General features: G+C 28.1%; 2 protein-coding genes across 14 annotated transcripts; both read right to left on the reverse strand.

Annotated features, from left to right (window-relative positions):
* Positions 1-1,167: 1,167 nt before the first annotated feature.
* LOC117921958 (receptor-like protein EIX1) lies at positions 1,168-6,813 on the reverse strand. The gene is made up of 3 exons (XM_034839903.1): positions 6,786-6,813; positions 5,487-6,538; positions 1,168-3,412 (listed from the first exon to the last, which is right to left on the reverse strand). Exons 2-3 carry the CDS (start codon positions 6,514-6,516, stop codon positions 1,182-1,184), a joined length of 3,261 nt encoding a protein of 1,086 aa, XP_034695794.1. The 5' UTR covers positions 6,517-6,538; positions 6,786-6,813; the 3' UTR covers positions 1,168-1,181.
* Positions 6,814-17,874: 11,061 nt separating this feature from the next.
* LOC117921479 lies at positions 17,875-22,860 on the reverse strand. Of its 13 annotated transcripts, none has more exons than XR_004652347.1 (7): positions 22,635-22,842; positions 21,780-22,538; positions 20,479-21,352; positions 20,307-20,391; positions 19,986-20,185; positions 19,160-19,269; positions 17,875-18,366 (listed from the first exon to the last, which is right to left on the reverse strand). XR_004652347.1 is itself a non-coding variant. In XM_034839353.1 (4 exons), the coding sequence occupies exons 2-4, from the start codon at positions 21,816-21,818 to the stop codon at positions 18,201-18,203; spliced, it is 315 nt and encodes a 104-aa protein (XP_034695244.1). In that variant the 5' UTR covers positions 21,819-21,979; positions 22,635-22,816; the 3' UTR covers positions 17,875-18,200. The 13 variants fall into 13 exon arrangements, 1 of the variants encoding a protein (XP_034695244.1); XR_004652348.1 differs by having other exon boundaries at positions 20,479-20,588; positions 22,635-22,824; XR_004652354.1 differs by having other exon boundaries at positions 20,330-20,366; positions 20,479-22,538; positions 22,635-22,850.
* Between the last annotated feature and the right edge of the window lie 25 nt (positions 22,861-22,885).

The following is a 22,885-nucleotide window of genomic DNA, read 5'->3' on the forward strand; positions in this document are numbered from 1 at the left end:
ATTTTTGAAAATAATTTGAAACTCAAATAATAAACTCATTAATACTAGAAATTTATGGATAAAAATTGTTTTATAATGACGGTTATTTTTATAAACTCATCATTAATACATATTGCATTATTGATTAAATTATTAATTTCTTTGAGGGTATGCATGAGCAATATCTTAAAGTGATAGGATAATTTTTAACTTTAAAAAATCAATAATTTAATAGGTAGTAATAATAGATACAATGATCATATAAATCTATCATTGTGGTATTTCCACCAAGTTTGAATTTAATATCCATACTTGTGCATGTGGACATATAAAATGATCATGGGAAGGGGTGGGTTTGTAATTCAAGGAATAAAAATGTAACACAAAAGGTAGATGACTACATAGTATTTAAATTTACAGATAATAATTTTTGAGAAACAATATATAATGATATAGTAGGCCTGGGTAAAGCATTGATGAGTTGCTTCAATTTAATTTTCATAGAGTACTGAAATGTAATAAATCTTCATTAGTGTAATGAAGATTAATTGTAATGTTTTTGGAAAATCTTATGGGACTTGGTTTATTCTATGGGTCCCAATTGTTGCATTTGAGTTTTTGATCATTTTTCTACATTATGATTTAAATTATGAAATAGAAAAATAATGGCGTACAATATGAAGTTAGGCTATGACTCATTCATTCATGAAAAAATTGTAATTTTGCCAAACCTAGTTTACATAAGCAAATTTATGTCATAGGTTAGAGACACAATCTCTAGGTGGAAGCCTAGGAGCTACGATCCCTCTCTCTCTCTCTCTCTTGTTTGATTGTCATTTGGTAGTTTGAAAATTTTAAATTAGAATTTTCTTCTAATAGTTTTTAATCACAAGTTTTTAGGGGGCTGTTATTAATTTTACTTACAATGGGAAAATATATTTGTTCTTTTTTTTTTAGTAGCAGTTAAAAATGTTATAACCTTTGAAAATCACAACTTACCTTAACAAGAACCCTTTTTTTTTTAATAAGTCAATAAAATAAATTAGTAGCATACCTAAACTAATATGAAGATATAATAACATAAAGTAATTTATCTTTGAATAAATTAAAAGCAAAGTCTTTTCTTTTATTGTAATAGTGATGAAATTCACATCCAAAGCTTATAGTAAATCATAAAGCATATGAAGATCTACAAACAAAATTTATTGCCTTCGAGCATGATTTTTGGCATAAGTCACTCTTCTTTTGAACAGTAGCCACTTGACAATTTTGTCCACAAAATCAAAATAGGCATCACACCAAGATCTTCTTATTGCCAAAACAAAATAAGGAACTAAAATGCCCACCGCAAATCCCAAGCCAATGCTTAAGTAAAACCACTGATCAATATAACCACCATCAATTTTGTCCTCAAGAACACTTTGCCTTTTATCTAGGTCTTCATCCTGACATTTTGTGACTAGTGGAGTTCCACAAAGATTCGGGTTTCCAGTAAAGGCCAACTCTGTGAAAGTTGTCATTTGCCCTGCAAAGGGGATCTTACCAGAGAAATTATTATTTGATAGATTCAAATAACCCAAGAATGTTAACGAGGACATGCTTGAAGGAATGGTGCCAGAAAGCTTGTTGCTTGATAGATCAAGAGAGGACAACTGACGCAACATTGAAATGCTTCCAGGAATTTGGCCAATGATGTGATTCATGGACAAGTTTAGAAACACCAAACCAGACAATTTTGTTATTCCCTCGGGAAACTCTCCACTTAAATTATTGTCGGATAGATCGATGCTAACAACAAGAGAAAGAGTCCTCGTGTATTCAAGACTTTGGCCTTTTGTAATCACAATCAACCTTTCATCATATCGAGAGCCATTCCCACTGTGATACAAAGAATACATATCCATGTTACGCTCCTGAGCCATGGCTTTAAGCTCCACCAAAGTGACTGGAATTTTACCAGTCAAATTGTTTTGTGCAAGGTCTAAGACATGTAAGGAGCTTAAATTTGAAAGTCGGTCGGGAAGTCTTCCAAAAAATGCATTCGACCTCAAGTTGAGTATTACTAGATTTATGAAAGTAGTTCCAATCCATGATGGAACCTTACCCGATAATTCGTTATAACTGAGATCAAGGAGTTCCAACCTTGATAAATTTTGGAAAGATGAGGGAAGCTCTCCTAAAAGCTTGTTGTCGTTCAGGTGTAGTGATTGGAGCAATTGTAACCGACCTAATGACTTTGGTATCATCCCAGACAAATTGTTATTTCCAAGGTCTAAAACAATTAGGCGAGAGCAATTATTTATGGTAGAAGGAATGCTTCCGATCAAATTATTCCTTGAAAAATCAATGACTTCAAGAGAGGTGAGGTGTCCTATGGAATCCGGGATGGTCCCTGTTATTTGATTACTCGAAATAGAAAGGAAAACCAAATTGGGCATGGATTCACCTATGTTTGATGGGATGGGCCCTGTTATTTGATTATGAGAAAGAAGAAGGTATCTCAAGTCTGACAGGGATTTGCCTCTGCTAAGTGGGATAGGGCCAGAAAATTTGTTATGGGAGAGATTTAGAAATGTCACCCCTTTGATTGAAAAAGGAATAGGTCCTTCAAAGAGGTTAGAACTAAAATCGATATGTGCGAGAAAATCAGAAGAAAAATTCAATGAATTTGGTAATTGACCTTGTAACTGATTGTGAGAAAGACTTAAGTCCCGCAAATTAAAAGAAATATTCCAAAACCAATTTGGAATACGACTTGAAATGCCAGCATTTGAGAAATCAAGATACTGGAGGTTCTTCTGAGATTGAAGCCAAACCGGAAATGAAGGACCCAAGTGGCATGAACCCATATAAAGAATTTTCACCTGGAAAGGGGGAACCCAATTGGGACTAAAATTCAAACGGAAAGAATTGGAGTCCATGAATAGATACTCCAACTTACTTAGCTTCCAAAAATGTTGTTTAGAGAGACTTCCACTCAATTGATTGGAACCAACATCCAAGAATTGCAATTCTGAAAGCTGTCCAATACTATATGGGAGACTTCCACTCAAATGATTGCGATAAACTTCCAATCGTTGCAATAGAGAAAGTTGCCCGATACTATCTGGGAGACTTCCATTCAGCTCATTCATTGCAAGAGACAGGGACTCCAGGTGTTGCAATGTCCATAAAGAAGCAGGGATGGGACCTTCAAGGCTGTTGTTGAATAAATCGAGGCGCCTAAGATTTTTAAGCTCACCCAACCAATTTGGCAATTTTCCCATCAATTGATTGTCAGACAAGTATAACTCCGTCAAATTAGGCAAAGGACTTTTAGAACTGCAGGTTTCAATTCCCTTGATAATCTCAGGTAAACTTCCATTCAAGTAATTACCCCCCAAATTCAGATATTTTAAGTTGCAAAAGTTTCCAAAAGAGCTTGGAATTGGACCTGTAATGAGCAAGATTAAAAAATATGTATTAATTAAAATTATGTAATAAACAAATAATAAAAATAGTAAATAACAAAATAAATTAAGTCATGAACAATTAATTTAAAGAAAAAGTAAGAAAAATTATTATTATTCATGAATTTGTACTTTTTTTTATCTTTTCTGATAACCATAAAATAAAATAATTTATTTCAATGTTATAAGAATAGTAGGATTAATCATTGATATTAATTGTTCCTTTAAAAATAAACTAATTTTTTTTTTAACAAAGTGATAGTTCAATGAGAGAAGATAGAAAATCAAAATATAAACCAAAGGATTAAGAAATCAAGTTATCAAAAGATAAATTTTTATTTTAGCGATGAAAATAAAGCTAGAGAAAACTAGGAATTCAACCTAGTTTAATATTTTGAAACAACAACACTACAAGAAACTAGCAAAATTAAATAAAAAGTGAGAAACTTATAATAAACTAAAATCAGTAAAATGATGAAGTAAAATGGTTTATAGTCTAAGTAAAATATACAAAGGATATGCAATGAAATGAAATATCTAAATTAATTGAGGAGTGAGGATGTCCTTAAATCAAATTGTCACTCAAATCTAAATATTTTAAAGACTTTAATTTTATCAATAAAGGTCTAATCTAATTAATTAAGTTTAAAAGAGACAATATATCAAAGTTAAAACTCATATGGCAACAATTGCTTCCCCTTTAGGATAGAGATTAATATTAACTTCTTGATTTGGATTTTAGTCAATTCTCTAAGGTTGTGTTTGGAACTTCCAAAGTTTTATTTCTAAAGATAGAAATTCATAGAAACTCTAATATAAATAGTAAAACTTTACCATAAAAAAGTAATGATACTTAAAAATTGTTTTAAAAAACATGAAATATTAGAAAATTTTTACTATCTTAATTTTTTTAAATTTCAATAACAGTATTTAAGAACATGAAATGTGATATTATATTCACTTAATGTTCAATTTTATGGTTTCAATTACTTGTCTCAACCATGAAATGTCATATCTCAATATATATAAATTACAATAATTTGACATAATAGATGAATTATGGAGAGAAAATAGAAATTGAAAATGTGCAAGAGATGATTGAAAGTTTTTTGATGATAAAGATTCTTAACAAACTTAAATTGTCAAAATAGGAATATAAATTCTTTTTGGAGATACAAATAAAGTAAATTTTTAGATGTCAATCTAACGTGGTTTTTTATTTATTAATTACAAGATTTTCAAAAATAAATGAATAGGAAATTATAATTATTTAAATTTTATAGGAACAAGAAATACCTTAAGATAAACATGACAATCTAGAATAAAATTTTGATAGAATAGTTTAAAACAAAGTATACCATGAGAATAAAAATTGAAAAGTGTTTAATAGCTAAAACTAGTAAAATATTAAAAAAAAAAAAAAGTGACATTAACAAAGTACGTCATATATCAATTCAACCGTGATATAAATATTCAATTTAGTGCATACTCAAATTATTATCCCCAAGGACAAAATAAATTGAAAAAATGAGAGCATGTCAAAATCTTACTATGGAAATGAAAGCATTCAAAAAATAATTAATATAATAATGTACGAAAATGATATTATTATTATTTAAAATAATAAATAATAAATCATTGATCAACTAATTTAAAATAAAAAAGGAGGTTAAGGATCAAAAAAATCATATTCCTATAAGTACAATTCTTTTATTAGTTACATAGACATGCACCCTTTATAATCACTTACTGTTACACAAAAAAATTGTTAAATAATATAGATAGTTCATAAGCATAAAGTGTCAAACTATATACTTTTTCTTAGATAAAAAAAAAAACTAAATTTCCTTTTAAAAAATTTAAAATTCAAAATAATGTTTTATTAGTAGGTATAAATTTATTTCCACTATGAGAACAAAATATAGTGATTATTTGATATTGTATGCTAATACATATTCAATAAGAACTTATATACGCAATCATCAACTATATATATTTAATTACACATTTACATACAAACAAAGAAATATCAAATTTTCTATTAAGAGAAGAACTTACCATGTAATTCATTTCCATGAAAATTGAGAAATTCTATCTTTTTCCAACTCTTCCTCAATAGTTGAGAGATATTGCCCCGGAGATTGCCATTCTCAGATAGATCTACGTATTGCAAATTGGGTAGCTCACCAAGACCAAGTGGAATCCTCCCATGTAATTGATTGTTGCTTATATCAATGGATCCAAGGCTGCTAACATTTAGAAGCCATTCTGGAAACATGGAAATGAATTGGTTGGAGTTGATGCTTATAACAAGAAGTGAAGTAAAATTAACAAAGCTTGGAGATGGAATTGAGCCAAAGAGGCCACAACCATCTAGATGCAGCTCTGTTAAAATTGGAAGTTTGTTTAGCACCTCGACCCATTCACTTCCTATTGATGAAAGGCCAACATAATCCATACCAAGATACTTCAAGGAAACAAGACTAGCCATCCATTCAATATTGCCAATAGATAAATCATTAAAATATTCAAAATCATCATAACTCAGATCTTTAGAATAAAGATCTAGATGCTGCGAATTAGAAAGATCTAGATACTGCAAATTGGAAAGATTTCTAAAATTTGAAGGAATTCTACCACTAAACCCAGCACTTGATAAGTTTAGATATAGTAAATTCTTCAAAGACCCGAATAATTGAGGAATTGGCATGCCTTTGAATGAGTTGAAACTCAAATCTAGATATTTCAAAGACTTGAGTTTTGTCAATGAAGGTCTAATTTCTCCACTCAAGTTCATAGAGCTCCAGTTCTCATATACATTCTCACGAGGATAAGGGTTATGAAGATCAATGGAAATGACAATTCCTGTGTCTTTTTCACAAGTAATTCCTTGCCAATAGCAATAATTGCTTCCTTTCCATGATGAAAGTCGGTTGTTGGGATCTTTAAGACCACTTTTGAAGTCAATAAGAGCCTCTTGTTCAGATTGAATGTTGTTGCTGATATGGGTATAACCATTACATGCAAGTTCCGTTGTTATGAAATAGAGAATGGCTAAAATGAAACCAAGAATTAAAATTCTCTCCATGTAAATATTCTAAGTTGAGCACCTGTAAAAATTGAATTCCAATATGTAGTCAGCATTTTCTTGAATTAAATTAAAATTTTATTTTTGACATCAAAATGAAAAACTGATAAAATTTAAAAGACAGTTGCATCAACATGACGAACTTATTTTAACCAACGCATTTAAGAAATGTTACCAGTCTAATATAATTTTAAAAGATCTACTCATAGCATATGTAAATATATACTAAGAAAAACAGTTGTAATCATCTCCTAAATATTCAACCTTACTTTGATTAACGAGAACTGAAATCACCTACAAGACAGTTAGAAGGATTAGATAGAAAAGCACATCAAAAGTAGTTTATCAATATTAGTCGAGTTCAACCTTACCTGAAACTCTTTTCTTGTTTTCCTTGTTTTTTCAATTCAACAGAAATATATAGAAGATTTTTTAAAGTGATGACAATGATAGCTTCACTTTCTTATTTTCCTTGTTTTTTCAATCATATTAAAATCTAATTGAGTGGAAAATGACTCAGAGTTCTTATCTCCACCACAAAAACCAAGTGTCTTGATTGAAGACCTTCACTTGAAGATAAAAAAGATGTGGATAGAAAGACCATGAGTTGGCACTAAGTCAAGGTCAATAAGATTAAAATAAACATTAAAATTCACCTATGAGTAAAAAAACTACACTTGTTTAAATTTTGGAAGATCTTAATTGGGAAAAATAAAATATGTATATCAAGGTGCTAAGAATAAGTCAAGAGCTTAGATCATTCAACATACAAAAATAATATTGAATCGATGGGCTTATTTGGTGGTATAATTTAGAAATTTATAGCAATATTTGGCACGTTTTATCCCCAAAACAAATTTTAAAATAAGATTAAATAGAGAACAACTTTTAGAAAATAAATAAAATTTGTTCTCACTTGTTTTTAAAAACAAAAGGAAAACATAAAAAAAAAATAATAATAAATACAATCTCTTTCTTCTTTCATTTTTTCTTTACCAACCAATGATAAAAAATCATCAAATATGATCTTTCTCTTAATTATACTGATTTTTTTTATTTTCTTTAACTTCTCTAATTTTATTTTATTTTATTAGGCATATAGATTTTGAATCAAATAATACTTAAAATAAAGGATTTATTCATTTTAAAAATAATTTGAAACTCAAAAATCAATTTAATTAATACTAAATTGTCATCAAACTTAAAAGTTAATTTAATTAATACAAAAAAGTCATGAACCAAAATTTATCATGAATGACTTTTTTAGTTTCTTATTACAACACATAACTATATTTTTCTGAATTTTTTTACTAGAAAAATAAATTAAATCTAGCAAAACTTAATGTTTCGATCCTTTAATGAATCTAATAATTTTTAGAAATACTTTCGAATTCACATACGGACTCAATTAATAGCATAAATTTATGGATAAAAATGGTTTATAATGACTCTTGTTGTCTAATTTCTGGATAGAACTATAATTTTTTATTTTTTATTACTAGACGAATAGACCTCAAATCAAGAAAAAAACTTAATGTTTTGGGTGTTTTAAATATTCTATTACTTTTAAAGAATTAATTTGAGACTTAAATTACATCCAAGTAAAACATCCTTTAAAATGAAAAAAAAAAAAATAGTTTGTATCTTTTTCATGACTCCTTAATCTTATAAGAATTATAGATCACGTTGTTTGATCATGATCGATGATTAACGAACTTTATTCTCTATGTAGTGTTGACTACATTATCAAGTCAAAAAGCTATACCGTGTTCAAGTAAGACATCTTCCAAAATTTTAAAAAAATATAATAAGATAAAATAAAATAAAGACCTTGACTCAATTCTTTTTATCATTGAGGTCATTCTTCACCTAAAAAATAAGGTTAACAACTTCGCATCTAATTATAATATAGGATAAAAAGAAGTGTTTAATAGTGATCAAAACACTGATTTTATATCATTATAGAAAATTAAAGGAAATAATCAACTAGTCAAGAAATGAATTGATTAATTGTTACCTTTACCAAAATGTCATATTATATATTATAGCTTTTCTTTAAATAAAATTAAAAGAAAATTGTCAAATAGCACCATAATAAAGGGAAAATTGATCTTAGTCTACACTACTACTTTTGTTTAAACAAAATTAAAATAAAATTTGTGAAATATATCAATAAAAAAGGAAAAATACTTGCATGAAAAGATAGATTTTTTTAAAAAAAAAAAGTAAAATGTTACTACAATAAAGGGAAAATACTTGTATAAACTAGTTTATCTAAAATTAGACCTTGACTAAGTATTTAATAAATATGGGAGATCAAAATTATATGACAACTATACCATTAATTTTATCTTAATGTATAAAAATAAAGATAACTATTGGATAGCCAAAAAATTTAATAAAATTAAATATTTATTATCCATAATTGTAAATTATGAAAACATTGAAAAGTTGTTTTAAATCCAAATATGTCAAAATAACATCATTAATATAATTGCTTTCAATTCATTTTCTTACACACACATAGTAGATTAAACATTATATCTATCTTGCAATTTAAGTAATTACTTTTGACTTCAAAATAAAATGATATTAGAAAATAATATAATCCAACCCAAAAACTTAATTTCTTTAAGTTCCAACTAATGAGAAACATACACATGCAATAACCTTATTATAATAGATTAGTTTCTTCCATTTTTTTTTTAATTTTTTATTATACAAATATCTAATAACCTAATTTGCCTAAAATTAATGATGACAATGATTAACCATCTAAGATCAAATCATAATGTACATTTTTTTCTTGATCATAATCCACAATAAAGAATATTTATTTTGAATGAAGTGTAGACCACATTGTAAAGTTTGTCAATTCAAATAGTCATATGGATAATAAATAACTATTTTAAAATCATATTAGAATAGTTTGTATTGTTATATGACCCATCAATTTTGTATGAAGTGTAGACCACGTTGTTTGACTATGACCTATGATAATGGAATTTTATTCTCTATGTAGTATTGATCACGTTATCAAGTCAAAAAGTTAAATCGTGTTCAAGTAAAACATCCTTTAAAATTTAACAAAAAATTAAAAAGTCAAAAGACCTTGACTAGTTCAAAATTATGGGTTTTGAAAGTTGGAAGTAAAAATGGAGAAGGAAAAACCAAGAAAAAAAGGCCCATATATTAGGCCCTTGTAGAAAAGGAAAAAAAGGTTTTTGAAAAAGGAAAATTAAATAAAATAAAAATGAGCCAAAAGTTGCCCAGAAAATGGGCCGAAATAGGGGCCAAATAATAATAACCATACATCCGTATTGAAGGTGATATCTTTTGAAACATTCAAGTCCACGTAAGATAGTAATAGATAAGATGATAATAGCCTTACAACCATATTGAATGGTGATATCTTTTGAAACATTCAAGATCTTACAACGTTGAAGTCAATGAAAAATGTTGTCCACACAAGATAATAATAGATAAGTTTAAATAATAATAATAATAATAAAATAATAATAAAAACCTTACAACCATATTGGAGGGTGATGCTTTTTGAAACATTCAAGTCCATACAAGATGATAATAACTTTACAACCATATTAAAGGATGATATCTTTCAAAACATTCAATACCTTACAACCACATTGAAATATTTTAGACCTTACAACATTCAAGTCTATGAAAAATGTTGTCCACACAAAATGGTAGTGGATAAGTTTAATATTCTCAAATTATTATAAATCAAGCAAAGTCTAGCTTGGCCAATAATATTATAAACTTAAAAATTAATTATCTACAATTATAAATTATTTAAAGTTATTTTGAATCCAAATATGTCAAGTAGCCTCATTATTATAATTGCATCCAATTTATTTTCCTATACACAGATAATAGATTAAACACTATATTTGTCTTGCAACTTAAGTAATCAGTTTTTACTTCGAAGAAAATTGTGTTAGAAAATAATAAGATCCAAACCACAACTTAATTCCTTAAGTCCCAACTAATGAGAAACATACACATGATATAATTTTATGATAATAGATTAGTTCCTTCCAATTATTTTTTAATATATAAATATCTAATTACATAATTTGTCTAGATTTAATCATGAACAATGAATAACCATTTAAAATCAAATCATAATAGTCCCTTCCTCCGGACCCACAACTAGCTCCTCTCCACTTCTTAAGTCTTCACAAAAGATTCCTATTTCCACTTGGGAATCTTTTGTTAAATTTTTAATTCTATAACCCATAAAAACTTAACAAATAGATACAATTATATATATATATATATATATATATATATATATATATATATATATATATATATATATATATATATATATATATATATATATATATTTAATGTTCACTAAAAAATTATCATCTTTTTAACAAAAAAAACATAATTTGTATTTTTATTATATATGAAATTTATCATTACATTATTTATTGAAACAATTATCATCCTTTATTTTGTATTTATTTCTTATAATTTAGTTTTTTTTTTGAAGTAAAACAAAATTGGTGTGACTTTTTAAAATATTATAATTTATAGATAAATTTTTTCAAATATTAATATTCATTTTTAATGAAAAAATATAGTTCAAATGTTTATCTAAAAATTAACAATTTCACAAACTTTTAATAAAAGATTAAAAAAAAAATAGTCCACATGATTTGTTTTCTTTCATGGTTTTATCTATTATCTCATATTATCCTTAGAAAAATGAATTTATATTAAAAAAAATATTAGTTGATAAGATAACAACAAATCAATTTACCACATAACATAAATTAATAAAACCACTATGATATTTTAAACACTAGTGATTTGTTTTTTCAAAATTATTTTTGAAAAATTATCCAATAGTCTACATTTTTTTTATAAATAACCAAAATGTTAAGGTTCAATCATATTTTCTTAAAGTTATTTTTTGAAATTAATTTTCTAGATAGAAAATTAAGTAATCACTTTTGACTTCAAAGGAAAATGATATTAGAAAATAATATGATCCAACCCACAAACTTAATTCCTTTAAGTTCCAACTAATGAAAAACATACATATGCAATAACCTTATTATGATAGATTAGTTTCTTTCAATTTTTTTTTTATACAAATATCTAATAACTTAATTTGCCTAGATTTAATCATGGACAATGATTAACCATCTAAAATCAAATCATAATAATCCATTTTTTTCTTGATCATAATCCACAATAAAGAATATTTATTTTGAATGAAGTGTAGACCATGTTATAAAGTTTGTCAAGTCAAATAGTCACATCGATAATAAATAACCATTTTAAAATCATATTAGAATAGTTTGTATTTTTTTATGACCCATCAATTTTGTATGCAGTGTAGACTACTTTGTTTGATTATGACCAATAATAATGAAACTTTATTCTCTATGTAGTATTGATCATGTTATCAAGTCAAAAAGATAAATCGTGCTCAAGTAAAACATCCTTTAAAATAAAATAAAATAAAAATCAAAAGACTTTGACTCATTCAAAATTATGGGTTTTGAAGGTTGGAAGCTAAAATGGAGATGGAAACCAAGAAAAAAGGCCCATATAGTTGGCCCAGAAATTAGGACCTTACAAAGAGAAAAAAAAAGTTTCAGATAAAAGAAAATAAAATAAAATAAAAATTCAAATGGCCCAAAAGTTGCCTAGAAATGGGCCGAAATAGGGGCCAGAAAACTATCCCTGTAAGAGAAAAAAAGCTTCATAAAAATTATAGGGAGGCCCAAAATTGGCCCAGAAGTTGGGCCTAGGGATCTGGCCCATAAAAGGGCTAAAAAGGTTGGCTGGGAGGGGATAAAAAAAGGGCAAACTGGCCTAGCCCATGCAAATGGGCAAAAATAGCCCCAGCCCATTTGTATTGGGTGGGCTTCGCTTGGGTGTGGGTGAGGGGAGGAAGAGGGGAGTGTTGCCTTATGACACGGTGCCATGTGGCAGCTCCAATTGAGATGCAGAGCCCCACTTTTAAGCCCATAATGTTGTCTTTAAACAAATTCTTATAGAAATAAACATAATTATTGGAACTATACTGTAAATATAGGAACGATACTAAGAATGATACAAAACAAGGTAAATTTATTAAAATATTAATATTTATTTTTTATAACTTTAACTAAAATATTATTATTATTATTATTTAAAAAAAAACATAATTTATACTTTTGTTATGTATGAAAGTATAATTTATACATTTAAAAAAAAATGTTCCCTTTAAGGAGGCAAAAAAGGCTTCAGAAAAATTATAAATGTAAAACAAGGGAGGCCTAAAATTGGCCCAGAAATTAGGCCCAAAGATGAGACCCATAAGAGAGCCGAAAATGCTGGCTGGTGGTGAATACAAAAATAAAAAAATAAATAAAAAGGGCCAAACTGGCCCAGCCCAGGGAAAGAGTTGAATTATTTTTAATTCTTTTGTAATAATAAAATTATTATTATTAATTTATTTTTATATTTTATTAAAAACTATTTATTTTTAATTTAGTTATAATAATAAAGTTTTTTTATTTGTAATAAGAATTAAATTGAATCAAATTTATATTATATAAATTAAATTTACAAAATCAAAATAAAAAATTATTTTTGAAAACAACTTATATAAATTAGTTTTTTGTTTGTTATTATTTGAAAAATGTTTTTAAAAATAGTTTATACAAAGGGAATCAAAATACCCTTTTTCAGTGATGAATTGAATCCCACTTATAAGTGGAAATTTATTTATTTGTTGGAATTATTTTTTATTTAATTCTCATTGTAAATATAATAATGAATAAAATGTCTATTCTCACTCCTTCTTCAGCATATCAAACATAATAATGATAAATATATTTTAATAAATATATAAATTTTATTTTACTAATATTTTAATAAATCTATAAGATCTATTTAACTGAAAAATAATCGCACACACATTCACCCCTCTCATTGAATTGGAAAGTCATATTATATGAGCATTTAAATTGGAAGGACCTGTCTCAGTTTTTGCATGGTGCTTTAAGCTCTACTGTAAAAATACATAATTTATATTTTTTGTTATTTATGAAATTTATCATGACATGGTTTATTGAAATATTTATTATCCATTTATTTTTTTATTTATTTCTTATAATTTAATTTAATTTTTTAAGTTAAAAAAAATTTTGTGTGAAGTTCTAAAATATTATAATCCATAGCTAAAATATTAGAAAATCAAAATTAAATAAAATAAAAATTCAAAGGCTCTAAAGTTGCCAGAAAATGGGCCGAATAGGGGCCAGAAAATGGTCCATTCAGAAAAGTTATATATGTAAAAAAAGAGAGGCCCAAAATTGGCCCAGAAATTAGGCCCAAAGATGGGACCCATAAGAAAGCCCAAAAGTGTAACCATTTTTTATTTCATTCTCATGTTAAACATAATAATGAATGAAATGTCTATTCTAACTCCTTGTTCAGTACATCAAACATAATAATGATAAATATATTTCAATAAATTTATAAATTTTATTTTACTAATATTTTAATAAATCTATAAATTTTAAAACTTAACAAATAAATACAATTTTATAGATTTATTAAAATATTAAGATCTATTTTTATTATTTTTACTAAAAGATTACCATTTTATTAACAAAAAAATATAATTTATATTTTTATTATATATGAAAAGTTATCATTACATTATTTATAGAAGCAATTATTATCTATTTATTTTGTATTTTTTTCTTATAATGTAGTATTTTTTTTAAAGTAATTAAAAATTTAATGATTAGGCTATTAATTTTATCCTACAAAAAATAAATAAGGCAGATTATGAAAAAACAATGTCAATTACTTTTTGTCCCTTAACAAAATATTTTATTGCATCAAACATTTATATATATGGATTAAAGTAATCAATGTTAAAAAGATACATTTGTTTTCAAACTTTGGGAGACCTTAGCTTAGTTCATTCAGCATACCAAAATAGTATTGAAAATTATACAATTCATTATGGTATAAAAAGAAAGGTCTCTAATGATTAGGCAATTAATTTTATCCTACAAAAAATAAACCCTTTTGTTTGATACTTTTGTAAGTATACTCTTCTTTGATGGAACCTTTTTAATGTCCATAGATATTTGGTGACTGTTAAAATAGTTTTATATAATATATATATATATATATATATATATATATATATATATATATATATATATATATATATATAGTTATAATTAAACCACTTCAAAGTTAAAAGGCCTTCTAAATACTCTTTCAACTTCGAGGGTTGTTCTTTGTAAGGTTGGGAATATGATATATATATATATATATATATTTTAAAAAAACCCTTTGAGAAAGTGATTTTTTGAATTTAAGTTCTTTAATATATTAAATAAAATTTTCTTTGCCTAAATATTAAAATAAATAAGTTGCATATGTTTTAAATAAAATATTAGATAAAATTTAAAGAAACTTTGATAGACCTTATTTGACTCATAGTTTAAAAAAAAAAAAAAAAAAAAAAATTAACAAGTATATGCTTAATTAGAAGAACAAAAATTTTGCTTATATACTAACTTAGTAATTTTCTTGCAAAATAAATGGTGGAAAATAGAGAAAAAAATATTATTAGTTTTGCTATTTAGAAAGGTCTCAATCCCATATGACTGCTTTTCTTGCAAATAGATAAAATGGTGGAAAGGGTCCTAGAAAAAAACACTATTAAGGTATAAGAATATATTCTACTTGGATCTTATTTTGCCAAGCTTTTTATAATTATTAAAGAGTTTTTACATAATATTAAATGAAGAATAGCTAAATTAAAATATTAAAAAAATAGAAAATCTTCTCGGCTAATACTCAAAACTTAAAAATTTCAAAACTTTTATTTTAGTCATGAGATGCTAAAATCTAATAAATAGAAGCTATCAAGGAATTTCAATAAAAATCTATTTATGCAGAATAGTTAAAAGAAAGATGACAAAAATTCTTTTACTTCACTTAAGTAAATAAGTCATGGAAATTTATTGGCCACTTAGAAAATAATGAAAACATTTACCAATTTTTTCCACGAATGATGTAGGATTGATAAAATCACTCAACACCTTAAGGATCAGTCTTACAAAATTAGAGATTTATTATACACAATCATAGACAAGCTTTTAAAGAAAAGTAACAAAAATAGAGATTTATTATACACAATCATAGATAAGCTTTCAAAGAAAAGGTTAAAAGGAGTTAAGGCAATTTAGCTTCAATTATTGGGGTTATTTGGTTGAATCTCATTTTCTACATATTCTTATTTCACACACATAAAAAATAAAAAATTAAAATAGACATAAGAAACCTTGTTTTTTTGTTTTTTTTTTCACATTTAAAAAACTAGTTTATTTTTCTACAAAGTTTAAAATGTCTTATAAAAAAAAATTAAAAAGGACAATAAATTTCTATATAAATCAAAAAGTTTATATAACATTAATTTATGTCTTCCCTTATTGTGAATGACCCGTGGAAAAAGTTATAATCTTTTATTGAATGTAACCATTTTTAGGTCCAAAACATATAACATCATAAAGCAACTAAGTTAACAACCATCTCATCATTCATAATATGAAAAAACTTTATAACCATATTGAAGTAGTGATATATTTTCAAATATTCAAATCTATGTAAAATGTTGCCTACTTAAGTAATAATAGTAGATAAGTTTAATGTTCTCAAATTATTATAAATGAGAGAAGACTAACTTGACTAATCATATTATAAAATTATAGATTTATTACATATGATTGTAAAAAAATATATTAAAAATTGAAGGACACTTAATTCAATTACTACATCTAATCTTGAATAGTTCATCAAAGCAAACATCAAATAAAGAAAGTTAAAATCGACATATGCCAAAGTAGCATCATTAAGGTTATTTAATTGCATCCAATTTGTTCTTTTATACATGCATATAGATTATATTATATATATGTTTGGCAACTTAAGAAATCAATTTTAACTTCAAAGGAAAATAGTATTAGAAAATAATTTGATCCAATCTACAAACTTAATTTTTGATGTCCAAGTAATCAGAAACATACATGTAATCATATTACCTTATGTCATAAAAGATTAGTTTCTTCCAAATTATTATTATTATACAAATTTTAAATCACGTAACCATGGAGAATAAATAATCGTTTAAAACTAAAATCAAATGGTCCATATATATTTTTCTTGACCATGAACCACAATAAAGAATATTTATTTTGTATGAAGTGTAGACCACTTTGTAAAGTTTTGTCATGTCACAAAGTCATATTAATAATAAGCCCATGATAAAGAATACTTATTTTATATAAAGTGTAGACCATGTTGTTAAATTTTGTCAAGTCAAAAAGTCTCATATGTTTAAATAAAATATCTAAGTACGAATTTATATGAAATCTAAAAGACCTTAAAATTGAAATCATATTAGTCTTTATTTTGTTTGATCATGACTAATACTGAACTTTATCCTCTACATAGTATTAACTATGTTAACAAGTCAAAAGGCTAAACCATGTTTAAGTAAAACATTCCCCAAAATTTAAAACAAAAATAAAAAAGAAAAAGTAAAAAAGAAAAGAAAAGAAAAGCACCTTGACTTGGTCCTTTAATTTTGTCATTAAGATAATTTTTGTTATTATAATATAGGATAAAAAGAAGTGTCTATTAGTCATCAAAACAACAATAAAGGAAAAATACACTAATTTAAATTAAAGGAAAATTGTAAAATAACACCATAATAAATGAAAAATAGATTTTAGTCCACACAACCACTTTGTTCATATAGAAATAAAAGAAAAATAGAAAAATATTATTATAATAAAGAGAAAATACTTGTATGAACTAGTTTATCTATATGAAGTATAGACTATGTTATAATATTTTGTCTACTCACAAAGTTATACCTTGATTGGAGTCTTCTTTTCTCATTAAAATAATTTTAGTCATTTTTCCTTCTTATTACACTACAACAAATGTGGGCTTTTTCCATGTACTAATTTGTACTTAAAAAAGAGCATATCATGTTAAAAAAAAGTTTTTTTTTTTTGTGGCAAGGTTGTTGCTCTAAGTCCATGAATAATCATTTTTTACCATAACAAATCAATTTTATAGCCAAAAAAGGTAAAATTTTGCCATAAAATAAACTTTGTGGCAACATCATGTTTTTCACCACAAAATAAAACTTGTAGCAACATATCACTTTTTCCACAAAACAAATTCATAGCAAAAATCAAAATTTTCTATGAAAACAAAATTCATGGTAAAAGTTCACTACGAAAAATATTTATGGTTAATGATTAAATTCCACCATAAAAAAAAATTGTGGCCAAATTTTATTTTCAATAAAAAAAAGATTATTTTTTTTTCTAATAGTACAAAATTGCTATCTAAAGAGCAATCATTCTGCCATTGTTGTCCCTCAATGCTAAAATCTATAATGAATCATTAACTTGACATGAATTAGGATCAATATAAAAAAAAAAACAAAAAACAAAAAAAAAGATGAACACACTCAGCTTAGTATGAATAAGATGCCACACCACTGCTAAACCCATGCTCTTTTCTTGGACGTAGCGATATCATCTCCTTGAGCTTTAAGTCATCACAAGGAGCACTGGGATCATAAACAAATGTCCGGAACAGCAATTCTGCCTTCAAGCATGTTCACAACTGATGGCATAGCTGGCCTGACTGCTGGAGAGACGTTTGTGCACAGGAGAGCTATGTTGATCATCACCATGATCTCTTTCCTTGTTGAAGTCTAAGCCCAATCTGGGGTTGACTAGACCCATCAAATTCCCCTTCCCTTTTAATGAGTGCCTAGAGATCGAGCAAGAAAGAAAATACAGTAAGAGAATTTCTTGTGCTGCAATAAGACTATTTGTTTCAACATATGCTGAATGAAGCCATGGAAATGTCACAACCACATTGAATGAGTTTAATATTTGGTATGTGATGAATGGGATGTGCCCAGCTAGCCAGCTACCCAGAAAGACGCATGCTAATACAGGGGTTTGCTCAAAGTGGTCCAGGCAGGTCCTTGATGACGTCTTATTACTAATACGGTAATACCACACAATTTGTATAATTGAAGTCATTCAGGAAGAGAGCATATACTACCTGCTTCTTCGTATAAGGTTGAAAAGGAAGCAATACATGTAAGTATTAGTAGTATTGGGGCAAATTTGTTTTGTCTGAACAAATTTTTGTTCAAGAGAGCCTATTTTATCCATATTAAATCATGAACTAGGAAAATGGTCCAAAGGATGCCATGAATTAGAATATAACTTCGGCCCAAGATAGGAAAATGTAGTTGCCATGATGTGGTGTCTATATATTTTTATATATACAATTCGAGAGCCATGGTTAAGGGTTCATGATTTGGATCCAATTCACTTCCACTTTGGTCAAGCTGGGAAATTTATACTCTAGATGTGTACTCTAGGTTCCCAACAGGTTTTACCGCTTGTAGTTTAGACAGCCATTCATTCTTGAAGATGCTTCCCGACACAAATAACAAATCATGCTGTTAAAATTATGCAATCAGCCTAGATGGATAAGAATGAGCAAATTCAGAAATGACAAATACAATAAAGAATGTGGTCGAAATTACCCAATCAAGACGATAGATGCATTCCTCTTTTGGCCTATAAGTAGTGTTGCTTCTTCCACTGACAATTTCCAAGGCAACAATTCCAAAACTATAAACATCTGCTTCTTCCACTGCAAAATGCGAGTTTGATTTTACACAAATTTTCCATTTGGAATGAAGGATAAACACTGGAGATCAAAAGCAAAAACTTCTAGGATGTGGTTTCCAAAGTGATATTGAATGGGCAATCATAGACGAGAAGAAAACAAGTTGAATGCCTTGATGGTATTTTTCACAAAAGTTTAGGGAGCTCAAGTGCCTACTGCAGGAAATTCCTAGTTTTTATTCCACTGAAGGCATAAATGCATAAATGCCATGTTCAAGCATCAATCATTCCAATACTTTCTTATTTTCATAAGTACTCAGCAGATCAGGACCATCAAATCCAGAACTACATTCTACTCTCATTGCTCTCAAAACAAATTAGCTCAAACTAATTATAAAAAAAATGATATTTAATTCGATGAAGCAATTCAAAATTAACACTTGCGCATCCTTATGAAAAACAAGTTGTTTTACACAAGAAAGGGGCAGAATCTGTGTAATGCAAGATATTGTAGCATAACACAAATGAGATTGAGTGAAACAAATTTTTCATGGTAGTTCCTAGAATCATAAGTATGAAGTATGAAATGCCATGAGAGATTCATCACAAAACATACTTCAAATCAATTTGCATACTCTCTAATGGAAGCATGTTATCCTCTAGTTCATTATTTTCATTAATTGACACAGAATCAGTAGAAATAGAATCAGATTTTACTTGAAACCCTAAAACAGTGCTAACCTCAAATTACTGGTTGTTTGGATCAACAGACTTGAGCATGAGGTCATTATGTCCAGACTTTGAATCCTCCTCCGGCTAGGGCTTCGAAGCCCCACTCTCCTTCTAGGTTTCATTGTTTTGCTCCTCTTGCCCACTTTGTGCTATTTCAGATACCACATTCTCACTAACCATAGTGCTAGTTTCGACAAAAATTACATTTCCTGAATAAAATTTCATTTAAAGAATAATAAATTCTATTAATCACGCAAAGTAAAAAATAGATAGGTGCACTACTTGAACCTGCTAAGAGATCAAATTTTCTATTATACTCTAGATGTATACCCTGGGTTCCCAACAGGTTTTACAGCTTGTAGTTTAGACAGCCATTCATCCTTGAAGATGCTTCCCGACACAATAACAAATCATGCTGTTAAATTTATGCAATCAGCCTAGATGGATAAGAATGAGAAAATTCATAAATGACAAATACAAGAAAGAATGTTGTCGAAATTACCCAATCAAGACGATAGATGCATTCCTCTTTTGGCCTATAAGTAATGTTGCTTCTTCCACTGACAATTTCCAAGGCAACAATTCCAAAACTGTAAACATTTGCTTCTTCCACTGCAAAATGCGAGTTTGATTTTACACAAATTTTCCATTTGAAATGAAGAATAAACACTGGAGATCAAAAGCAAAAACTTCTAGGATGTGGTTTCCAAAGTGAAATCAGTTGAATGGGCAATCATAGATGAGAAGAAAAACAAGTTGAATGCCTTGATGGTATTTTTCACAAAAGTTTAGGGAGTTCAAGTGCCTATTGCAGGAAATTCCTAGTTTTAGTCCTAATGGACATTAACCTAACCCAATTTATCAAGTCCAGGAATCACAAAGAGAGTTGCTGCCTGAAACCATTTGGAAAATTAAAGGCATAAATGCCATTTTCAAGCATCAGTCATTCCAATACTTTCTTATTTTCATAAGTACTCAGCAGATCAGGACCATCAAATCCAGAACTACATTCTACTCTCATTGCTCTCAAAATAGATTAGCTCAAATTAATTATAAAAAAAAATGATATTTAATTCAATGAAGCAATTCAAAATTAACACTTGCACATCCTTATGAATAACAAGTTGTTTTACACATGAAAGGGGCAGAATCTGTGACGGGAGCACAAATCAAGGGACCTAAAAGAGTTCCTAGTTTGTGTTGACTGAGCCACCACATAAAAGTTCATATTTGCTTAGGTTGACGATGATGGCAAGCTTTTAGATTTTGATTGCATCAGAGAACTTGGACGGAGGCAAAGATGCTACATGGTTATTCTTGAATGACCATTTGCTATTCTGCGAGCAATGACTCTCTGCCCACCCTTGGTTGCCTTGCTGCTCATTTGTTGAAAAGGAAAACATAAGTAAAATCTACACATTTCTACTTTTTAACTTTCCATTCTCTTATATGCATGAAATCTAAGATAATCAGAAACACATCACAAAAAGAGGGCCTGAAAACAGATCCTTGGTCCAAAAAGGAGGAGGACCATGCTGAACAATATCTAGCCCGTTAATGAAAGATATTGCAACATAACATGAATGAGATTGAGTGAAACAAATTTTTCATGGTAATTCCCAAAATCATAAGAAGAATGAAGTATGAAATGCCCTGAGAGATTCATCACAAAATATAATTCAAATCAATTTGCATACTCTCTAATAGTAGCATGTTATCCTCTAGTTCAATATTTTCATTAACTGACACAGAATCAGTAGAAAGAGAATCAGATTTTACTTGAAACCCTAAAGCAGGGCTGACCTCAAATGCCTGGTTGTTTGGATCAACAGACTTGAGCATGAGGTCATTATGTCTAGACTTTGAATCCTCCTCCGGCTAGGGCTTTGAAGCCCCACTCTCCTTCTAGGTTTCATTGTTTTGCTCCTCTTGCCCACTTTGTGCTATTTCAGATACCACACTCTCACTAAACATAGTGCTAGTTTCGACAAAAATTACATTTCCTGAATAAAATTTCATTTAAAGAATAATAAATTCTATTAATCACGCAAAGTAAAAAATAAGATAGGGAATTTTCTGTTATAAGCACTTGACATTAGTTGAGAGGGAATTTTCATTTTCAGAAAACCAGAAGAAAATACGACACACAATCATGAAAATTTCTCCCCCTATCAATTTCCTCTCGGTTTTCTCTACAACCAAACAAAGGGTAAGGGTTTTTGAAAATTTCCTCTTCCAGATTCTTCTTCTAATCATCAACACCGTCCATTTCTATAAATTTCAGTCAAATATACAGATAATATTAGACGCTTACATGCTGATAGAGAGAGAAAGTAGAAATTGTAAAATTTTAAAATCCATCAACACTGCTAGAAACTTCCAAGCAAATCAACAGTAACAGTGGTGACAAAATTGAATTTTTATACTAATACAAGTGCTAGGACTAGGTGGCTTCAATATCACTCTACAAAAATTCAAAATTCAAATTGAATTTTCTTTCATTTTCCTAAACCTTCACGGCAACCAAACGCGAGTCGGGGCTAAACATCTCCACACCACACCCTAAAAACTCCAAACATCAAGAACATGAGACAATCGACAATAAAAACTCTAAATATCCAAAGAGAAAAACAGAGAATTGAAGAGAGAGTTAGAGACCTAGATAGGTTGATTGACTTGAGAGAGGTGATCAGAGGAGAGGTGAGGCAAGAGGCCAAGCAGTGTGGAGAGAGCCATCTCCGAGTGCTTAGGATGAATCCGTCGCATCAGTCCCAAAGCCGCCCCCATTTTATTCAAAAAATGGATTCGGTTAAGCTATGGAACCACCACCACCACCACCATCACTACACCACCGTCGCCTCGGTACTCAGATGCAGACTATAATTAAATTTTCGAACCACCGCCACCAC

This window comes from Vitis riparia, chromosome 9, assembly GCF_004353265.1.
Source record: "Vitis riparia cultivar Riparia Gloire de Montpellier isolate 1030 chromosome 9, EGFV_Vit.rip_1.0, whole genome shotgun sequence".
Taxonomy (NCBI): Eukaryota; Viridiplantae; Streptophyta; class Magnoliopsida; order Vitales; family Vitaceae; genus Vitis; species Vitis riparia.

Bases quoted from the DNA above. Each gene is read 5' to 3' on its own strand.
- LOC117921479 (XM_034839353.1), bottom strand. From the start codon at position 21,818: ATGCTCAAGTCTGTTGATCCAAACAACCAGGCATTTGAG. The intron at 19,270-21,779 runs GTCAGCCCTGCT...CGCATTTTGCAG, and splicing joins CAAACAACCAGGCATTTGAG to TGGAAGAAGCAGATGTTTAT. The intron at 18,367-19,159 runs GTAATTTCGACC...CTCGATCTCTAG, and splicing joins GCATCTATCGTCTTGATTGG to GCACTCATTAAAAGGGAAGG.
- LOC117921958 (XM_034839903.1), bottom strand. From the start codon at position 6,516: ATGGAGAGAATTTTAATTCTTGGTTTCATTTTAGCCATTCTCTATTTC. The intron at 3,413-5,486 runs GTAAGTTCTTCT...TGCTCATTACAG, and splicing joins TCATGGAAATGAATTACATG to GTCCAATTCCAAGCTCTTTT.